Consider the following 22,513-nt stretch of genomic DNA (forward strand, 5'->3'; position numbering starts at 1 on the left):
CACTCTACCACTAGGCCAAACTCTCGGCCCGTGTTTTTCAATTCTTGTGCTAACAAATTACAGAAGGTTGCATCTTTTAAATTCACTAAAGGAGTTAATATAAATGCTGTGGTAAGCATTTATATCCAGAAATCATTTGTTGAGTTTGAAAGCACTGTGAGTGTTAATAAATTGGAGTTATGGCACAGCTGAATTAAAGCTGACATTTTTGGATAAGAACATGAAGTACAGGTGTTTTATGTTGATCAATGAATATGGAGTGAAAACCAGTAAACATGACACGCAGCATGGTTAGCACTGAGACGCTTGGTTGGTGCTTTCTCACTGTCACCTGCAGACACTGGTCTTGGTTCCTCCATTTTGGGAATACCATTCTGAAATTCTGACAACTCTTCTAGGATCTGGCCCATTAAGGATAATAGATCCATTAGTCATCAAATGGTAATGGAGCACCAAAGCTGGTATAACTCTAGGAGAGCGACATACTACATTAAGCCAGACACCAATGGTTCATGCTTCTCAGCTTTAGAGAGGCTGGGATCTGAGGATAGACATTTGAAGCCAGCCAGAGGAGACACATTAGAGAGATGTCTATTTCCAATTAACCAGCAAAACATCTGGAACTGGAGGTGTATTTCAGGTGGTAGAGTACCAGCCTTGAGTCAAAAAGCAAACAAGAGTATGAAGCCCTAAGTTTAATCCCCAATATCCACACAAAAACAAAGAAATAAAACATAAATGTGACATAAAAGTATTTGGCTTCTCTCCCTTCTCCTGTCCTAAGGAAACAACCAGACACTATAAGCAAGCACATGCAAGTGTATGTGTATATATGGAAACCCCTTGAATTACAACTATCATTGTGTGTAATAGTATGCAGTCAATAAAATGACACTATAGGAAAACAAAGGGAAATGTTCATTGTCTGATGTAAAAATTGCCTACAGGCTGGGAATATGGCTTAATGGTAGAGTGCTTGCCTAGCATACATGAAGCCCTGGGTTTGATTCCTCTCAATACCACATAAAACAGAAAAAGCCAGAAGTGGCACTGTGGCTCAAGTTGTAGAGTGCTGACCTTGAGCAAAAAGAACCTCAAGGAAGTGTCCAAGCACTTCAGGACTAACAAAAACAACAAAAAAATGGCTTACAAAACTGTAACATGATTTTTTAAAAAGTATGTATATTGATGGGCCAGGAGTTTGGCCTAGTGGTAAAGTGCTTGCCTAGCATGCACAAAGCCACTGGTTTGATTCCTCAGTACCACATACATAGAAAAAGCTGGAAGTGGTGCTGTAGTTCAAGTGGAAAGGCTCCAGCATGGAGAAAGCCCAAAAACAGTGTTCAGGCCCTGAGTTCAATCCCCAGGACTGGCAAAAAAAAAAAAAATGTGTGTTCATGTCTGTGTATGCACAGAAAAAGACTAAGAAAGAAAATAATTAACAATGGTGATTTATCACTGAGTAGAAATGTAGGGAAGTTTTCTCCTTTGTGCTTTTCTTGTATTTTTCCAACTCATCCAAAATATACATCTGTTACTTCCATCATTTGAAACAAATGACATTTTAAAAAAGAAGCCTCAAAGAAATGGTCTGGCTCACACTGTTTGAGAGCTGTCTTTGATAAAGATGTTTCACCAAATTCCCCAAGGGCTAGAACGGAAGGCTATTTTAGCAGAGCCAACTGTGCCAACTCAAAACATTACTCAGAGTACTTGAACACAGAAACTAAAGAATTGCTTCCTATCCTATCTGGTGCACTCACAGGATCTACAAGAGTCTTTCAAGACCTTTTTGTAGTTGTTCAAGGGCTTTTACTTCTGGTATCTCCTGGACCTCACAAGAAATCTCTCCAAAAACAGCAAGCAGTCATATGGCAATAAGATTATTGATAATCTTCAGTAAAATCTGCAGGCTTTTGAGAAACACAGGAAAGATAGACTAGATCTGGAAACTAAACAGCAGTAACTGATAAAAATAGACACTGAGCCAGGGGCTGGTGGTTCACATTTACAATCCTAGCTCCTCCACAGGCTGAGAGTGAGGGCATTGTGTTTCAAGCTAGTCTGGGTAAAAAGTTCTTGAGGCTCCATTTCAACAGAAGAAGCTGGTCTGGATATATAGACACCAGCCTGAGTAAGAAGTGAGGCCCTATTTCAAAATAGCTAGAACAAAAGGGCATAGCTCCACAGTAGAAGACTTGCTTAACAAGCACATGGCCCAGAGTTCAAACCCTACTACATACATATAAGTACATGTATATTTATATAATATTAGACATATATAAATACATACAGACAGTAATATGGACCTGGTAATTGTGGACCCTTAGATGCATTATTTAATGGTTAATCTCAATTTAATCTATTTAATTTCAATTTCTTATCTGTTAGATAAAAATAATTTGTACTTAAATTTTATGAGACTGACACGCTACTTACTACTACTCTAATGAGGTTCCTTTACTTAAATTTTAATGACAACTAAAAGTAATAATGCATGTTAAACACTTAGTATATCATCTTATACAGAGTAAGTGACGGCACGTGAAAGCTATTGAAGTACTGAAATAAGTAACATAAGAGAGATACAAATAATAAAAGTATTGGGAGATTGAGAAAAAGCACAGTAGTCCTGGTTGAGAAGATGCGAAAGGCTTCATGGTAGAGGATATTTACAAATTCTAACAAGAGGCTTGAAGGCATTTCAGGTAACAGAAATATCAGAACATAGGTGGAGGAAATTATGAATCACATGTTTTGTACATTATTTTTTCATAGAACATCATACCATTGAAGTTTGTGAGAAGACAAAAAGCTAGATAAAACTAGGCAGTGGTGGCTCACGCCTGTAATCTTAGCTATCTCAGAAGGCTCAGATCTGAGGATTAAAGTGGAAGCTAGCCCAGGCAGACAAATCTGTGAGGCTCTTATCTCCAATTAACCAGCAAAATATGGAAGTGAAGGTATGGCTCCAGTGATAGAGCACTAGCCTCTAGCAAAAATGTTGAGCAAAAACATGAATGAGGCCCTTGGCTCCAGGTAGCCACCAGGCACAAAAACATTTTAAAAAATGCATAGGAGGAAAATATCTCTCAATTTGGGGAAGGATTTTTCAATTAGAACACGTAGTAGAGATACCATTATGTACATCTGATCATATAAAATAATGCTCATTGAAATGAACTCCAGAAATAGAAATAAGAGAACTTTTCATTGTTTAATTTAAAAAAAAGAAATAATTAACAAATTGATCACTTTGGCTCAACATTTAAGACTTCTGCTATTAAAAAAAATACTTCAGGGGCTGGGAGTTTGGCCTAGTGGTAGAGTGCTTGCTTAGCATGCACTAAGTCCAATTCTTCAGTACCACATATATAGAAAAAGCCAGAAGTGGTTTTGTGGCTCAAGTGGTTGAGCGTTAGCTTCGAGAAAGCCCAAGCACTCTCAGGCCCTGAGTTCAAGCCCCAAGATTGGCAAAATAATAATAATAATAATAATATAAAAATTTTAAACTGAAAAAATTGAGAAAAGCATTAGAAGCAAGGTTGCTCTGATCTCCTATGTTTCTTCTTTTTTAAAATTGTTATTGTAAAGGTGATGTACAGAGAGGTTACTGTTTCATAAGTCATATGATGAATTCATTTCTTTTTGGACAATGTCACTCCTTTCTTCATTCTCTCCCAGTCCTCCCTCCCAATTCCTGCACACAAGTTATAGGGTTCATTTCCAGCGTAGTGTCTATTGACTACTACTGCCACACCAAGTTTCTTCTTATAAGTGGGCCACAAAAGAATTCTGACATACATTCCTGAAAGTAATGAAATCATCATTCTAGAAGGACACTGTCCTGTACCTGGAAGCCAAGAAGAATCTGCATGAACAGGCCTTGTTAAGTCTCCTGGCTTATCACCGTGAGATCCTATCCTTTGTCCTCTAATTAGGTGGTTGCCCAATAGTCCACCAAAGGAAGATTCCCCTGGGTCTTCATTTCCTTCTTTGATTCTTTCATATCTTTTCTTTTTCTTTCTTTTCCTTCTTTCTTTCTTTTTGTCAGTTCTGGGGCTTGAACTCAGAGCCTGGGGACTGTCCCTGAGCCTGTCTGTGCTCAAGGCTAGCACACTACCACTTGAGTCACACAGTGCCACTTCCAGCCTTTTCTGTTTATGTGGTACTGAGGAATGGAACCTAGGGCTTCATGTATGTCAGGCAAACACTATCACTAAGCCACATTCCCAGCCCTGGGTCTTCATTTCTGATGGGTCTCATGTCACATAAATTTTGTATTAAATATCTGTGGTCACTGGGCATGGTGGCTCACACCTGTAATCCCAGCTACTCAGGAGGCTGAGATCTGAGGATCTCGATTCAAAGCCATCCAGAAAACTAAAAAGTCCATGAGACTCTTATTTCCAATTAATCACTAAAAAAGGGGAAAGTGGGGATGTGGCGCCAGGGGTAGGGCAGTAGCTTTGAGCTGAAGAGCTCAGAAACAACATCCAGGCCCAGAGTTCAAGCCCCATGACCCACAAAACAACAACAAAAACTGTGGTGCTTTTTTTTTTTTTTTTTTTTTTGCCAGTCCTGGGCTTGAGCTCAGGGCCTGAGCACTGTCTTTGGGTTTTTTCCTCAAGGCTAGAGCTCTACCACTTGAGCCTCAGCACCACTTCTGGCTTTTTTCTATGTATGTGGTACTGAGGAATCGAACCTGGGTCTTCATGCATGCTAGGCAAGCACTTTAACCACGAGGCCAAACTCCCGGCCTAGAGTTTCTTTTTTTAAATATATTTTTTATTGTAATTAATAAAAGGGTTACATGATATTTGCCATATAGAAGGTGCATTAATTCACATACATTGATACCCTTTCACATGTCTTGGTACCCTTTACCCCCCGCACCGCTCCCCCACCGCCTTGGTTTTTCCCCCCTTCCCTATCAAATTTCAAATAACCAAATACAAATAAATTCAATATATCAAATAACAAAGTGAGGTACTGTAACAATATGAGATACTCAAGGGACAGCAAAGGAGATGAGAGATAACATAGTACATTAAGGACAACAATCATTCATTATATGGCTTTTGTTTCAATATCCTGGAGGTCCTTTCAATTAGCTTCATACTGTATGGCCTTATGTATCAAGGTTTCGCTCTATTGCAGATCTCTGCTAGTAGAGCTCATGTCCTTGGACTTTCTTAAGACTAGAGCTCTACCACTTGAGCCTCAGCACGACTTTTGGCTTTTTTCTACGTATGTGGAACCGAGGAATCGAACCCAGGTCTTCATGCATGCTAAGTAAGCACTCAATCACTAGGCCAAACTCCCAGCCCCTGTGGTGCTTTGCTTTTGTTTATCTGCCTTTTGTTATAAAATAGCCATGATCTTTCTGATGGGTAAGGAAAAGATTTTACTTTTTCTTTCTTATACATATTTTTCTGTCCCCCCCCCCACAACGTGGTTTGTTTTGTTTTCGTTGTTGTTCTTTTGTTGTGTTTGAGACAAGATCTTGCTATGAAGCCCAGAACTCATGGAGCCTCAACTGGCTTCAAACTTGCAATCACTGGGATTATAGATGTTCCCTATCCGGCCTGGAAGAAGTTTTCTTTATACTGCCTCCTCCTAATTCAGTATCATACAAATATTTACTTTACTTCTGTTTATATGCCAAGTACTTGTCTAAAAACTAAGAGTGCAAAGGCACTTATCATTCCAGACTCCACCATTAGCCTTGCTAACTCCACCATTCATCTATGGGTTAAGTTAACACTTAAACTATTGTCTTTCTGCCATTGTACTTCTTAGGAATTACTGTATCCATACTTTTAGTTAAAACCAAAATCTGCATTCATGTCAAGCAAAATCCTAGCTGTTCATGATTATAGTATAGGATTTCTTTGTATTTTGTTTTATGACATTCAAGGTTCCATTTTTGTGTCTTTTTTTTTGTGCTACTGGATTTGAAACTCAAAGTATGATCATGCTCTACTATTTGAACCATACTCACAGTCTTGTTTTTCGCTTTAGGTTTTATTTTTATTTTTTTAAACAAGTTAGCCTTTTTTTAAATTATTTTTTAACTATTTAATTTTTATTTTGCTGTTATTGTAAAGGTGATGTCCAAAGAAGTTACAGTTAACGCACAGGTAACAAGTACATTCCTTTTTGAGCAGTGTCACCTCTTCCCTTGTTTTTTCCCGCCTGACCCTTCCTTCCCCACAAGTTGTCTAGTGAGTAGCACTGCTGCATTTGTTCACCCTTTGTTCCACCATCTGTACTTCTTAACCCCCCAAATAGATAAACTTAAATACACAAAACATAAAAAAATGGCAACAAAGGAGACAAAAAAAAAACCCTAACAAATAAAACACAGGAGCAAAATAACATAAAACCTCTTGTTTGGACTGGCTTTGGTCCCACAAAACAACAAACAACAACAACAAAAAAAACTGTGGCGCTTTTCTTTCTTTCTTTTTTTTTTTTTTTTGCCAGTCCTGGGCTTGAGCTCAGGGCCTGAGCACTGTCCTTGGACTTTCTCAAGGTTAGAGCTCTACCACTTGAGCCTCAGTACCACTTTTGGCTTTTTTCTATGTATGTGCTACCGAGGAATTGAACCCAGGTCTTCGTGCATGCCAGGCAAGCACTCTACCATTAGGCCAAAATCTCTTGTTTCCATTTCTCAGAGCTCATTTGGATATATATATATCTATATATATAGATATATATAGATATATATATATATAATTTTTGTGGGTTATGGGGCTTGATCTCAGCCTGGGCCCTGTCCCTGAGATCTTCAGCTCAAGGGTACCACCTTACCCTTGAGCCAAGTGCCACTTCCCATTTTCTAGAGGTTAACTGGAGATAAGAGTCTCAGGTCCTTTTGTGCCTGGGCTAGCTTTGAACCTTGATTCTCAGATCTCAGCCTCCTGATTAGTTAGGATTACAGGCGTGAGCCACTGTGCCCAGCTTAAATATCATTTTATATGGTCATATGCCTATAGCTACTGAACCTGTATGATCCTCTCCTAAGAATATCCTCTTTTAGTCTCACTGTGTGAATGTTTAGAATTCTGTATAAATTATCATGTCCAAGTGTATTTTTTTGTCTTTTACTATCCAGTGTATTTACTTGTAGATTTATAGGCACTTTCTAGTTACAGCAAATGAGGAAAACCATACAACCTATGTTTATTTTGCTTAATATTTTTCCGAGCCTTTCCATTTCCTTACAAGTTGTACAATATCATTCTTTCTGATGGAAAGAATAGAATGTGTATACCACATTTTCCTGATCCGCTCATCTGTTGAAGAACATCTGGGTTGATTCTGTATCTTGGATATGGTAAACAATGCTGCAGTGAACACAGCTGTGCTGATAGCTTTAGTGCGGCCTTGTTTGTGGTCTACCTGGACAAAATGCTCAGGAACGGAATTGTTGGGTCATAGGGAAGCTATGTTCCATAGGATGGAACAAAGACAGTTTATTCAACTAATAGTGCTGGCAGAATTGGCTATATACATGCAGAAAATTAAAACTAGATCCTTATGTATCACCCTATATATGACCAAAATCAATTCTAAATGGACCAAAGATCTCAGTGTAAGTCCAGATATTTTGAAAACACTACCAGAAGGGGTCGGTGAAACATGGAGGCTCCTAGACACAGTTCATAGAAACTTCCTAAGTAAAGATCCAAAATCACAACAAATTAAAGGAAGACTGGATAAATGGGACTGCATCAAACTTAGTTTCCAAATGGCAAAGAACATAGCTAGCAAGATAAATAAGAAGTCCACAGACGATTTTTACTATGTATCAGACAAGGGCTTCATATTTAAAATATACTTAGAGTTCAAAAAATTAATCCTTCCCAAATAAGCCCTCAAAGAAACAACAACCTAATTAATAAATGGACTAAAGACTTCTCAAAAGAAATAAGAATGGTCAATACACACATGAAGAAATGTTCACCATATCTGGCCATAAAAGAAATACAAATCAAAACATCACTTAGAATGGATATTATCAAAACTAATAAAAACAGATACTGGCAGGGATGTGGCCAAAAGGGAACAGTACTACATTGGTGGTGGAAATGTAAACTTGCTCAACCACTCTGGTAAGCAATATGAAGATTCCTCAAAAGATTAAACATAGAGCTTCCCAGTCTAGCTTTGAACCATGATCTCTTCTTGATCTCTGTTCCCTGCTGTAGTTGGGATTACAAACACATGTCATTATGCCTGCTACAGAGTTTCAATTTTAAACCTTACCTTAGATGACACTATAATGGGATTCACTGCTTAAATGAAAAATAGTCTGTTACAAATAATTACACTGCTAAACCAGGAAATAAAGAAATAAGATTTTACATACATATAGATCTAAGGAGAGTTTATAGCAGCATACACACACACACACACACACACACACACACAGTTACTCTAGTAAACATATATACACACCTGTACACATATACATGCATATACATACATACACACATACATAATATGCGTACAAGAAACTAACAAAACTAAATGTTTCCCCCACTTAAAAGAGCATCAAGGACTGTTCTAATGAATTATGACTCTCCCAGAGAGTTTGGAAAACTGTAGGATAGTTTTGTTCAGTCTCAATGCTGAGTGATTAGCTTGGACTAAGACCAAAGATGCTAGCTGTTCTAGAATTCTCAGGATAATCTTCACATCCATAAACTATTTTTCTCCAACTGCTATTATAACATCCCTTCAGAAAAAATTCTACTAGACAGTCTTTGTAGCTCTAGCAGTTTATTAATGAATTGCATTTTTTCCTCTCAGCTGGCATTGCTTTAGTACTCTATCATATTTTACAAGCACTTAATGTTAACCACTTAGGTATCTGTGATAGTTAATGGTATGAATCCACTAGACTGGGCCACAGTGCAAGTTTTCTGGTCAAACATTATTCTAGATATCACTGGGAAGGTGTTTGAATCAGATTAACATTTAAATTAAGGAACACTGAATAAAACAGTCTGCCCTCTATATTATGGATGGGCTTCTTTCAAGTAGATTTCTCTATACTTCAATGAATTGTAATAGAACAAGATTGACCACCTGAGCAAGAGGACACTCAGGATGGGCTCCAGAAATACGTCTGTAATTCTAGATACTCAGGAGGATCATGGCTTGAAGCCAGCCAGGCAGAAAACTCTATGAGACTATTTCCAATTAACTAGCAAAGACTCAGGTTGAAGGTATGGCTTAAGTGGTAGAATGCCAATCCCAACAAGCAAGTTGAACTAAGGGTCCTAAATTCAAACCCTAAAACTTGTGTGTGTGTGTGCGCGCACACACACACACACACACGCACCCACACACCCATGCACACACCCCCTCAAACACACACATACAGAGGGAAGTGAGAACACTTAGCTTTCAAGCTTAAACTGCAGAATTTGAACTTTCACAACTGCCTAAGCCCATGTCTTAAAGGAAATCTTTCTATAATAGTATTTTTTCTAGAAAGAAAATTTTTATTAGCTTATATTTCATGTTACATCTCCATATGTTTACATGTTATTCCAATATGTCTTAACCTCTCTCTATAAGTTCGTTTTCTCTAGAGAACTCTAATACATATCTTTACCTCTGGGCATAAGATTTAGAAAATGTGGGAAGGAAAAAGAAGTTCCTGGAAATTTTTTCACCATTCTCTGAATGTGGATAGCCACAATTTTATTTAGTGAGCACCCCAAATAGTAAAAGGCAGTATGAGGATTTGATCATATCCCTGAGCATTTTATTAAGTATTTAAATTCTCTTTTACTTATGCTTGCGTGGGCATATCAAATTTCTACTCAGCTATTTGCCATTGTGTCCTCTGAGTGCTTGAGCTAGTTCTAGCATGTCATCCTTATCCTAAGAACCAGAAGTCACCTGTTGTTTCCTCAAATGAAAGGCACACAGTAAAAATGTATGTTGGAATAAATTGGAAATGTACAATCTCTACTTAGCTTCTTGCCTTCTGTTGAAAGCATATGCATTTTTATTTACCACATCTTCATTTGAAAATTTATTGTTTTAACCCAATGCAAGATTTTCTTCCAGGCAAATTATTAACTATATAAATATTTTCAAACCAAAAGTACTGGTGATTTTTTTGGTATGAATTATCTTAGTTTACTTTTTTTCTTGCTTTGGTTGTTTGTACTGATGGTTGATTGTTCTGAAAGTCACTAAATCCAAATGTTATAGGGAGGGCTTTTTTCCCCAACTCTGAATGCCTCTTGTTGTTTTGCCAAGTCTATGTAATTTAATCTATGCAATTACCTTTTCAACACAAAAACTTTACTCCAACACAAACAACCCTATTTAATCCACCAGGCTAAATCTCCTGAGACATCATATAATAATAAACCAATTTGGACACTGGAAAAAAGGAAAATCAAATTTTCACAAAGAAGTTTTGCACTTTTAGCAGCTAGGTTCAACATTCCAAGTGAAACATTAAGTCTCAGAAGCATTTGGGAACTGACTTCATATATTGGTGACCTTTTTAGATTTATTAACAAATGTTAGCTAATGGTGAACTTCTGATTAATCAACTTTCACACAATGTTAAGATCACAAATGTGAAAATACAACAGCAAATCTCTTGTTTGTCTAACTTGAATTCCTAAAGACTTATTTCAGAATCATGCACTTATCTGTAGTAATCTAAATTCTAAAATAATGATACTTGATTATGTAGTAGCGACTGTAGTCTTCAGAGAACTAAGCACACAGTATCTACCAAGCACCAAACAAAACTGCCTTAAAACAATGTACTTAATGCTTCAAATCAAAATTAGGCTCAGAAGCATTCTCTTCAGACAATAAATGAGATTTGGACTGCTTTAAATAAATGATTTAAATAGTTTTTAAATTAAGAAAACCTTTTTAAATTCAAAGCAGCAAGAAGAGAGGATAAAAGGCAAAAAGGACTGAAGATGTAGCTCAATGATAGTCTGCACTTCATTACTTTACTGTCAAATGCTCTTGTTAGCCTAGGATTAAACCTCAGCACAAGAAAAGAAAAAGGAAAAAAGAGAGGAAGAAAAGGAAAAAATAAGAAATCAAAATGAAAGAGAAGAAGAAAGAAAAGAAGGGGGGGAAGGAAAGCAAGAACTCCAAGAAAATGAAAGGGAAAGAAAGAAAAAGTAGAAAGAAAATAAGAAAGGAAAAGAAATAGAAGATATAAAAGCAAAAGGAAAAAAGATAAAAGAAAATGGTATATTCAGTTTTAATGGGAAGGTCTTTGGTTCAGAGTAAATTGCTGTCTCAGAATTAGGCTGAGAATAAATGTAGATATACCAAATACCTTGGTCTTTGAGACTTGGAGTTAGCTTCTTCTGTAACGATGCAACGATGTGACAATTATTAGATGGAATAAATTATTCAATGTGCCTTCAATGAATGGTACTTCTTCTGGACAACTTTCTGGATCTTTTATTTTAGTTTTAGCATTAAAATAGAGATGTGCCAGGATATGATAAGGACACCTGCTCAACTATGTTCATCACTGCACTATTCACAATAGCCAGGCGATGGAAACAATCCAGATGCCCTACTGCAGATGAATGGATACAGAAAATGTGGTATATATATATATACAATGGAATTCTACATAGCAAACAGACAAGATAAAATAATGGCATTCGTAGGGAAGTGGATGAATCTAGAGCAAATCATATTGAGTGAGACAAATCAAGACCTAAGGAACAAAAGGTGCATGGTATCCTTAATATGTGGCTACTAAATCCAGAGTACAAGAGCAAGGACTCAATAACTGAATACCCAAAGCTATGGACATGGTAATGGAAATATAAACATAACTATATAGACATAAAAACCTATGACTCTATAGACATAATGTTTTATTTCATAAATTAATATGTTTCTATGGCATACAAACCCTTAGCCTAATTTTGATTAAGTTCTAAATACTAAGTCCCAGTGATTGTAAATAGAGTTTCCCCCTTGAACACTTAATTGTTAAACTTGTCATTTAAAATATGATGTAAAAATCAATGTTAATAAATTCTTTAATAAAAAATTTAAAAAAATAGAGATGTGGCTGGGTTAAAAGAAACACACACACACACACACAAATCCTAGATATTCAGAAGGCTGAGATCTGAGGATCACGGTTCAAAAACAGCACAAGTAAGTACTAAAGTTCATGCGACTCTTATCTCCAATTAACCACTAGAAAACTGGAAATCAGGCTGTAGATCTGGAGGTAGCCTTGAACTGAAGAGCTCAGGGACAGGGCCCAAGCTCAGAGTTCAAGCCCCATGACTGACCAAAAAAAAAAAAATCAAAATTGGTAATTATGGAGAAAAACCTTTGTTTCAAAAACTGTAACTAATTTTGCAACAATTTCTTCTGCAATAAAAAGTGTTCTAAGCACTCCCATACATTTTATTTGATCCAATGCTTATGAAAACTTCCTTTGGCAGAATAAAACATTCAAATTATCTCCATTATTGGAGCTAAATTGTCCTTAAATTAATGAGAGCCCTGTCATTTACATTTGATATTTAAGAGTATTTAAGAAGTAGAACCATCAGGGCTGGTGGCTCATGCCTGTAATCCTAGCTACTCAGAAGGCTGAGATCTGAGGATCATGGTTCAAAGCCAGCCAGGCACTAAAGAACATGAGGCTCTTATCTCTAATTAACCACTAGAAAACCGGAACTAGTGCTGTGGCTCCAGGGGTAGAGCGGTAGCCTTGAGCTGAAGTGCTCAGCGACAATGCCCAGGGGAAGGGTGGTAGCCTTGAGCAGAAGATCTCAGGGACAGCACCCAGGCCCAGAATTCAAGTCCCACAAGCACCACCACCACTAATAAAAAATAAAAACAAAAAAGAAGTAAAATCAAGGAGTTAGAGGTATGGCTCAGGTCCTAGAGCTCCAGCTAAGGAGCAAAAGCAGTGTCAGATACTGAGTTTGAGTCGTAGTCATGGGCAAAAATAAAAGAGAAACAAAATCACATTGTTTCTATCTTTTCAACACTAAAGTTAGAAATTCCACCTACTTCTATTCTCATCCAGAAGTCAGCCAAACTGTCATCCTGAGTCATGCTACACCCATCTCTCTCCTGCTCCATGAATTACCAGTTGCTGCTATTTCTCAAGAACTTTGGGGAGTAACATTTTGCTTTCCATTTTCCAGGGCACCATCTTATTTCAGCTCTGTAGTACTGGAATAGCCTTAGAGCTCATCTCTGTGGAAACTTTTCTTCGCTACTGTTTACTTTATCCCCAACAGTCCACTCTTCTAGTGGACTAGTTGCATTTGCTGCAACAAGATTGCCTCCATCTCCTAGATTTTCTTAGAGCAACCTGAACAAAAATTTCATTCTCCAAACTAATTTCCACTTCTTCAGGAAGCCACCTTGTATATCCATCTAGTTAAAAAGCAATTACTTTGCATCCTATCTTGCCATAGAACTGAATTCCATGTTAAAATACTTCTTTTATACTCAGTAGTATTTTTACCACTCATTTACAAAGATGCTTTCCTCTAGAGAGCTAGGTGGACCAACCAGATCTGGGATTTGAGTTCAAATTATCCCACTTACTAATTGAGTGGCTTTTATCTAACCCTTTTATTTCTCTGAAATACGGTTCCTTTATCCCTAAATGGTAGATTATGCACTACCAGCTTCACAGAAAAGGAAATGACATGCTTCATGGAAAGCACTTTGCATAGTACTGGGCATATGGAAAGTGTTCAACCAAGGGTATTGGTCATCTTAGCAGTCAGCTTGTTTACAGGAATCATATGTGTAGATGGAAGCCATACTACAGCCTTGCTTTTATTACTAGGTCCCAGTACAGGGCTTGAAATGAGGTGCCTAAAACTTTTGCTCAGTTTTTTGTTTGTTTGATTTTGTTTTCCCTAACAGCTAGTGCTCTACCACTTCAACCACATCTCCACTTCTGGCTTTTTGCAGGTTAACTGAAGACAAAAGTCTCATGGATTTGTCTTCCTAGGTTGGCTTGGAACCATGATTCTTCCATCCCAGCCTCCTGAGTATCTAGGATTATACATGTTAGCTACTGGTACCTGGCTTCAAGAGATACACTTTAACATAGCAAATTTAAGATTTCCCACATGATCTGATTTACCTCATTTCCTAGCCTTGTCTGTTACCCTATGCCTTCCTATTCCTGTCACTTTTTCAGTCCTTCACCAGCATTGACTCTTCAGTTTACCAATGATAGCTATCCCCTCTGCACCAAGGCCTTTTGCACATGCTTTTGCCATTCTCTTCCTTCATCTGGTTAACTCTCATCTTTTTTGTAGTAGTTTCATTCACTCTTCTGTTTCTATGGTAACCTTTCTAAGTTGCACTTTACTATGCATGTCCAGACAGGACTTTTTTTTTTTTTTGCTAGAACTCAGGGCATTGTCCTTGAGCTTTCTTAGGCTAGCGTTCTACCGTTCAAGATACTTCTGGCTTTTTCTGTGTATGTAGTGCCGAGGAACTGAACTCAGGGCTGCATGCATGGTAGGCAAGCATTCTACCACTAAGCCAAACTGCCGGCTCTGTCCAAGGACTTTTGTAGGACTTGTTATGTATGCTCTTCAAGGTGTTTATCTAAGCAAAGGCTCTCCTCTAAGGTGGTGAGTGGGGCTGAAGTCAAGTTTACATTCCAACTACCCGTTTTGCATGTGAAGCAAAGTTGAAGCAATTTGGAAGAGGGGCCTGAGCACTGTCCTTGGACTTTCTCAAGAACTCTACCACTTGAGCCTCAGCACTACTTCCAGCTTTTTTTCTATATATGTGGTACCAAGGAATCGAACCCGGGTCTTCGTGCATGCTAGGCAAGCATTTTAACCACTAGGCCAAACTCCCAGCCCGAGAGCATCTTTTTCTAACTCATCAAAAACACAGGCTTGAAAAGCTACACCTACTCTGCACTGTTTCTGCCTATGGGCGTGTCTTAAAAAATAGCACAAAGACACCATATGGACTAGCAGCAGCCTGACCTCTTACTTGTCTTCATACTACTTATTACAGTTGTAATTCTATATCTGTTTGGTTGTTTACTTCTCTCACTAAACAATTAGCTGTATGCCTGTGGGAACCCATTAACTGAGTTAAAATATATTCAATACTTGAGGGTTCTTTTTTAATGCTAGAAGGATATTACACATTTTTTAAAGTAGAATCTTTCTTATTATTATTATACAAGTTATCATCCTGCTTTGTTCATAAATAGCATTCAATAATTCTAATATTTAAAAAACTAAGTGCTCTGCTCATAGAATACTACATCTTGCAAGCATATGAATTTGTATGAATGAGGAATAGTTGCTGTTTGTGAAGTAAAGGGACAAAATTGTTCAATGAATGAGAAATATGAGTTAATTAAAATAGGAAGAATTTAATTTAGCTTTTGAAACTAATTTCTTGATGTAGAGCAGACAAGTTAGTAGACAATGCCAAGAGAGATTATGATTTTCTTTTTCTATATAACATGGAAAATTTTCCAAGATAGTGCAACTACTTTCTTAAATCCCAAGGGTTTTCTTTACTTTCAAATATGCTAATATGTCAGAATTAGAACTTTTAAAAATACAAGAGGCTTACTAGGGGAAGGGGCTTTACAAAAGTGAATTAAGTTTACATGGTTTCGTACTGAAATTTTATATATAAATTATAAAATGTTTCCCTAAAAAAAAAGTGTATTAAGATACTATGATGGGGGCCGGGAGTTTGGCCTAGTGGTAGAGTGCTTGCCTAGCATGCACGAAGACCCGGGTTCGATTCCTCGGTACCACATACATAGAAAAAAGCTGGAAGTGGTGCTGAGGCTCAAGTGGTAGAGTGCTAGCCTTGAGAAAGTCCAAGGACAGTGCTCAGACCCTGAGCCCAAGCCCAGGACTGGCAAAAAAAAAAAAAAAAAAAAAAAAAGATACTATGAGGGCCGCGAGTTTGGCTTAGTGGCAGAGTGCTTGCCTAGAATGCACGAAGACCTGGGTTCAATTCGTTGGCAACACATTCATAGAAAAATGGTGAAAGTGGTGCTGTGGCTCAAGGGTAGAGCTCTAGCCTTGTGAAAAGTCCAAGGACAGTGCTCAGGCCCAAAGTTCAATCCCCACCACTGGCAAAAAAAAAAAAAATACTATGAGAGTTCCTATATTCTCTTCATCTGTTTTCCCTCACCGTTAACATCTTACATGCCCCTGGTACCTAAATCAAAATTTAAAAAATACGTATTATATTCAAGACTTTGGATTTCCCCAGGGTTTCCAACTTAAGCCCTCTTTCTGTTCTAAGTGAGGTTGCTTTAGATGTTCTTTGATCGTGTGCTTAAGATTGTGTGGTCTAACAACCAAATTTTTGTTAGTAGAATTATATAAATTCAGCAAGACCTTAGCCCTTTATAATGAAGCAAAAGAACTTTGTTTCCAGTCAGTTAATACAATCTCTATTGGTACTACTTGAAGAACTATATATCGCTGTATAAACTAGTTACCCTAACCAAGTCCATTTCCAGATTTGTAAAATATATGTGGCAATACTTCTCCAATTGTGATGGCTATTGAAATCATTATAGTCCAATTCAGTATTGAAAAATGGTGTGTGTGTGTGTGCACGCGCCAGTCCTGGGGCTTGAACTCAGGGCCTTGGCATTGTTCTGGAGCTTTTTGCTCAAGGCTGGCTCTCTACTACTTAAGCCACAGTACCACTTTCATTGTTTTTTTTTTTTTTTGCCAGTCTTGGTGCTTGAACTCAGGGCCTGAGCACGGTTCCTGGACTTTCTCAAGGTTAGAGCCTTCATGCATGCTAGGCAAGCACTCTACCACTAGGCCAAATTCCTGGCCCTCACTTCCAATTTTTTTTTTTTTTGCCAGTCCTGGGGCTTGAACTCAGGGCCTGAGCACTGTTCTTGGGCTTTCTCAAGGCTAGCACTCTACCATGGAGCCACAGTACCACTTCCAGACTTTTCTGTGTATATGGTACCAAGGAATTGAACCCATGGCTTTGTGCATGCTAGGCAATCACTCTACCATTATAGTGTCCACGCTTCCGGCCCTCCATTTCCAATGGCCCTCGGAGATGACAGTCTCACAGACTTTTCTGCCTGGGCTGGCTTTAAACCGAGATCATTAGATCTGAGTCTCCTAAATTGTTAGGATTACAGGCATGGGTGCCTGGCTGACACTTAGGATTTTTAATAGATACTTAACACTATAAACTAAATTAATAAACTATTTAAAAATCAAACAACATAAAATAGTATTCTAAATAGAATACCTGTGATTTTTAAATATTTTAAGTTAGTAAAGAAGATTTTTTTCCCTGGTAAAACTTCAGTCCAGTCTCTAAGCCCTCTTCTCAAGGAGATTTTGCGCCGTGATTTCAGTGATTTCAGCTTATCTAACTCAGCTGCAGCAAGAATTCTGCTAAGTCAGTTTAGAAAGAACCTATCACTCTTTTGTGTGTGTTGGGGGACGGAGGCTCATGGAGCTTAGACTCTGAGCTTAGACTCTTGAGCTCTTCAGCTCAAGGCCAGTGCTCTACCACTTGAGCAACACCACCACCACTTAGGTTTTCTGGTGGTAATTGGAGATAAGAGTCTCAGGGACTTTAGTGCCTGGGCTGGCTTTGAGCTGTGTTCCTCAGATCTCAGCCTCTTGAGTAACTAGGGTTAATTACAGGCATGAGCCATCTCACCTGGCTTAACCTATCACCTTTGATAGCTGATCACCTGGCCTACTTTCAGCAAGAATCCCCCTCCTTGTCATATCTATTCTTCTTCATTTTCTAACTATGAATCTCTTTCAATTCTACTCTTTGATTATGAATACCTATTTTTTTCAGTAGTGTTGATAAAGATCATTTCAATAGTTTTGATACCAAAATAGTCCTAATGAAGTGTTCTGTGGCATTTTAACAAGCATCAGAGTAAGGTTTCTCTTTTTTGTTTTCTTTGCCAGTCCTGGGGCTTGAACTCAGGGCCTGGGCATTGTTCTTGAGCTTTCTCAAGGCTAGAGCTTTCCTAGTGGAGCGACAGCACCACTTTTGGTTTTTTCTGTGTATGTGGTATCAAGGAATAAGACTTTGTGAATGCTAGGCAAGCAGTCTACCACTAGGCCATATGTCTGGCTCCAGAGTAAGTTTTAACAGTAACAATGAAGCCGGTTGTGGTGACTCAGGCCTGTAATCCTAGCTATTTAAGAGGCTGAGATCTGAGGATCTCGGTTCAAACCAGCCTGGGCACTGAAGACCGGGAGATTCTTATCTCCAATTAATCACTAGAAAACCAGAAGTGGTGCTGTGGCTCCAGGGGTAAGGTGGTAGCCTTGGGCTAAAGAGCTCAGGGACAGCACCCAGGTTCAAAGTCTAGGCCCTAGGACTGACAAAAAAAAAATAGTAATAATAATAATAACGAATATGAATTAGCTTACACTATTAGAACTAATTCATAAGAAAAAATTAATAATCCAAGTCTTAATAAGGCTTTAACAATACTCTAGCTTTGTTACATAGTATAAATACAGAAAGTCATTTTCCTCTCATCTTTTATTCAATGTTTGTTCTAATTTTATGACTAAATGTTGACTCCTAAGCTCTCACTGGTTCATGCTCACCTTTGAATTTGAACTGTTTTTGTTGATTATCCTTTACTTGTAAAACTTTCACATACTTTCTCACAAAAATGTGCTTCAGCCCATGAAAATGTATTAAAATATACCTGAGCGCCAGGAGTTTGGACTAGTGGTACAGTGTTTGCCTAGCATACACGAAGACCTGGGTTCAATTCCTGGGTACCAGATACATAGGGAAAAAAAAAGCTGGAAGTGGTGCTGTGGCTCAAGTGGTAAAGCACTAACCTTGAGGAAAGCCCAAGGACAGTGCTCAGGCCCTGAGTTCAGTCCCCAGGACTGGCAAAAACAAAAAACCAAAAAAACCCATACCTTTCTTGCTAGTAGACTCATACCTGAGTCTCATTTCTCTCTTACCCAACTGACTGTACCTAGTGGTGTCTGGCACACTAGAAGTGCTCAACAGTAACTACATTATTAACAGGTGAACTTTTTTTTTCATTGTAAAACCCTACTCATGTTATTCTTTATCTTCTTTATTTTCAATCAAAAGTTCACTCTTTTGTACAACTATTTTTTTAAAAAGTTATCTCATTTCTAGAAGAAGGCCTTTGTAATCCGCAGATAATGAAAATCGTGGTATGGTATGGATAGGGCACGCTTCACTGGTAATCCATTGAGAAAGGGAAATCTAAAAGAAAATACGTAATGCTGTTATGTGGGTATGCAAGAAATGTCAAGACCTTGCTTATCTCATTGCATTGATGAGGCCACTGAGGAACAGAAAGAAAAGCAGTCCCAAGTATAACCTGTAGGGGTGCTTGGCTACCATTTTCCTTTCCTTGCTTTTCGCTGTTATATGGCTTTTTGGACTATCCCTTCCTACCCACAAGCCTCCTAAGTGTATTTGCCCCGTAGCAGGGTACCAATGGCTCATGCCTGTAATCCTAGCTACGTAGGAGGAGACCCGTGCAGGAAAGTCCCTGAAGCTCTCCAAAAAGCTGCAAGTTGAGCTGTGGTTCAAGTGGTGGAGCACCGGCCTTGAGCAAAAAAAGCTTAGGAAAAGTGCGTGGGCCCTGGGTTCAAGCGCTAGCACTCACTGGAGGGCATGCTGGCACACCCAGTGTATTCAGTGTACTTGACTCGTATGTACAGCCTGGATCCTAGTAAGGCTCTTTTTTGTTGTTTTGGAGGGGTGGTGGTGGTGGTGGTCAAGCATTACCATTCCGATGCCCTTCCTAGACATTCATTGTGTCCATCTGTGGCCCATGTCGCTCATCGTTTAGGTCTAACAGTCTTACACACAGTCGGGGATGACTAAAGATGTATAGGCCTCGGGAAATGTCCAGGGCCCGGATCGTCTTCCCACCGTTAACACGCACACTTCGGCCGTAACTCATCGGTTCCGACACCACCCGTCATCGGAAGGTATTTCTACTGAAACTCTCCCCAACGTGGGCACCGATCCGCCGGGTGAGAGTAACCGTTCACTGCGACAAGGCTTCCCGGAGAGCTCTCCGGGGAATTCGGGGCGCGCCGCGGGAGCCGCACACTACCTGGACCGCGAGCTGGGCTCGGCGGAGGAGGGGCCGGAGGAGGCGACTCGCGGGAGCCGGAGCCCGAGCTCGCGCGGCGCAGGCGCAGCGCCCTGCCGGGCGCTCCCATCCGGCGGCCGGGGGTGGCGGGCAGCTAGCCGTCGGCGGGCGGGGCAGGGCTGTCCTCTGGAGGTTTGACGGGGCCGCCCACAGCTCCGCGAGGAAGCGGACGGCGCCGCCGTGCAAGCAGCGGGTCGGGGACACCGGCACGCGGGGCGGAGCAGGAGGCGGCCTCCCGCGTGCCCCCCCTCCCCGGGGCCTGCAGTGGTCTCGGCCATTCCACAGACTTTCGCTCCCTCGCCGCGGGGTCGGAGAGCGAAGGATCGAGCCAATTGCGGCCGAAACGTCTTTGGAAGGAAGAAGGGGTGAGGGAGGCCCCCCCCTTCGCGTTCCGCCTCGTCTTTCTCGAGGCGGTGGTGGGGAAGAGGGTGCCTCAGGAACCCACGGCCCTCTCCGACCTGCGGACCACAGCCCCGCGTGCGAGCCGCTGGCCGGGCGGCGGGAAAAGCCGCGGGACGGGCGTCTGGAGAGGGAAGCCGGGAAGCCGCGCGGCAGGGTGCGCGCGCGCGCTCGCGCGCCGCTTTTTCAGCAGTGTGGCGGGGTCGCACGCACGCCCGCCCCGGCGGCTGGGCGCGATTTGCGACAGTGGGGGGGGCGGCGGAGCTGGCGGCGGCGGCGGCGGCAGCAGCGGCTTTGCGGCAGGCTCCGGCCGGGCTTGCTTGACGGCGGTGTGGCGGAGGCCCCGCCCGAGGCGGCAGGAACCTGGAGGGAGGCGGAGGAATATGTCCGAGAGGGAAGTGTCGACAGCGCCGGCGGGAACAGACATGCCAGTGGCCAAGAAGCAGAAGCTGAGCAGCGACGAGAACAGCAATCCCGACCTCTCCGGAGACGAGAACGTGAGGAGAGTTCCCACCGGGCTCGGGGCCCCGAAGTAGAAAGTTTGAAGTTCTTTGGAAAGTGGGAGCGGGGGGCGGGCGGGCGCGCGGGCGGCGGCGCGGGCGCCGCGGGGGACGAGCGGTGTCACCGGGTGCGGGGCGCGGGGCGGCGGCGCCGCCAGTCCCCGCGGGACTCCTCGGGGTCCCGGGCTGGGCCGAGGGGCCCCCCACACGTGGGGGAAGAGCGGCTGGGGCGGCTGCCGGGCTCGGAGGGCCCGCGGCGGTCGCGGCGTGCGGGGGGCGGGCGCTGGGGCCTTGGGGAGCCGGGGTCGGGGGGGGCAGATCGGATCTTGTAGTTTAGAGGCTTGCTCGCGTCGGAGGGGTTTCCCCGGAGGGAAGTTGGTGAGGGGGGGAGCACTTTTAGGGACCGTGTCACCCGTGGATCTCCGTGATGGACTCTTGGGAGTGGAAAAGTCTAGATTTAAGAGGCGTGGGTGACTTTCTAAAGGGGAGGCTTTGCGTGTGCTCCGGGCTGTTCCTGAGCATCTTCCTTTCTGGAAGGAGCAGAACTTCGTGGTCGATGCTGACCGTCCTTGAGTAAGGCATGGAAGGGGACTTTTCTCCTTTGGCAGATGCACTTAGGTTAGCTGTTAAATGGCGTGCTAGCAGGCACAAGAGCGGTCCTTGCTCCAAGAAGACCTGCTCGTGAAAGTATCAGAATGTTCCTGTACCAAATGACCACCGTACCAACTCCACACCCAGCGTGGTGTGACGTTTATTTACGGCGGTACTGGAGCTTGAACTCAAGGCCTGGACTCTATCCCTTAGCTTTTGGATCAAGGTTGATACCTTGAGCCACAGCTCCACTTTCAGCTTTCTGGTGGTTAACTGGAGAAGAAACCTCAGATTTTCTTCTGCATGGAACTGTAATCCTCGCATCTCAGTCTCCTGAATAGCTAAGATTACAGGCATGAACCACCAGCACTGGCTTTCCCTCCACCTACTTAATGAGCAGCCAGAATATAATTCAAATATCCAACTATTTTATAATGACAAAGTTAAGGGCAAGCTTATTATTTTTTTGCCCTCCTCAAAGGGAATGTATTCTTCAACTCCTGAAGCTGTTCAGAACCACATAATTAGATTCATTTCTTCAAATCCCTTGCTAATCGAGTAAGACATACCTTTGTTGATGATTGTGTTTCAGACATTAAATGAATCCTTTGGAACCTTTTGGGAATAACATCTTGAAACGTACAAAATACAGTGTAAGGTTAAGAAATCAATTACAAAATTGTAAGCTAGTTTTGAAAAATTTTTTTTTATTGAGGCTAGTCGTATAGAGCACATGCCTAGCACACAGGAGGGTCTGGAAGTCCTCATTTAAAAAGTTTTTGGAAGTAATAATAGTAGTATTTGATAGTAGTATTTGATAGTACAGTAAGGAACAATA

General features: G+C 40.9%; 1 protein-coding gene and 1 long non-coding RNA gene across 4 annotated transcripts in view; one reads left to right on the forward strand and one right to left on the reverse strand.

Annotated features, from left to right (window-relative positions):
* LOC150053594 (uncharacterized) overlaps window positions 1–20,105 on the reverse strand; it is a 112,640-nt gene extending 92,535 nt beyond the window's left edge. For both annotated transcript variants that reach the window (XR_016538102.1, XR_016538103.1), the window contains exon 1: window positions 19,813–20,105. This is a non-coding gene — a long non-coding RNA (uncharacterized LOC150053594). The remainder of the gene's footprint in view (window positions 1–19,812) is intronic.
* Window positions 20,106–20,561: 456 nt separating this feature from the next.
* Eed (embryonic ectoderm development) overlaps window positions 20,562–22,513 on the forward strand; it is a 28,123-nt gene continuing 26,171 nt past the window's right edge. The window contains exon 1 of one of the 2 annotated variants that reach the window (XM_090348581.1): window positions 20,562–21,081. In XM_090348581.1, coding sequence (XP_090204707.1) covers window positions 20,968–21,081 — 114 coding nt within the window. In that variant the 5' untranslated portion in view covers window positions 20,562–20,967. The remainder of the gene's footprint in view (window positions 21,082–22,513) is intronic. The other variant, XM_090348582.1, reaches the window with a different exon arrangement.

The sequence above is a fragment of the Megascapheus bottae genome, chromosome 16 (assembly GCF_031878675.1).
Source record: "Megascapheus bottae isolate mThoBot1 chromosome 16, mThoBot2.hap1, whole genome shotgun sequence".
Taxonomy (NCBI): domain Eukaryota; kingdom Metazoa; phylum Chordata; class Mammalia; order Rodentia; family Geomyidae; genus Megascapheus; species Megascapheus bottae.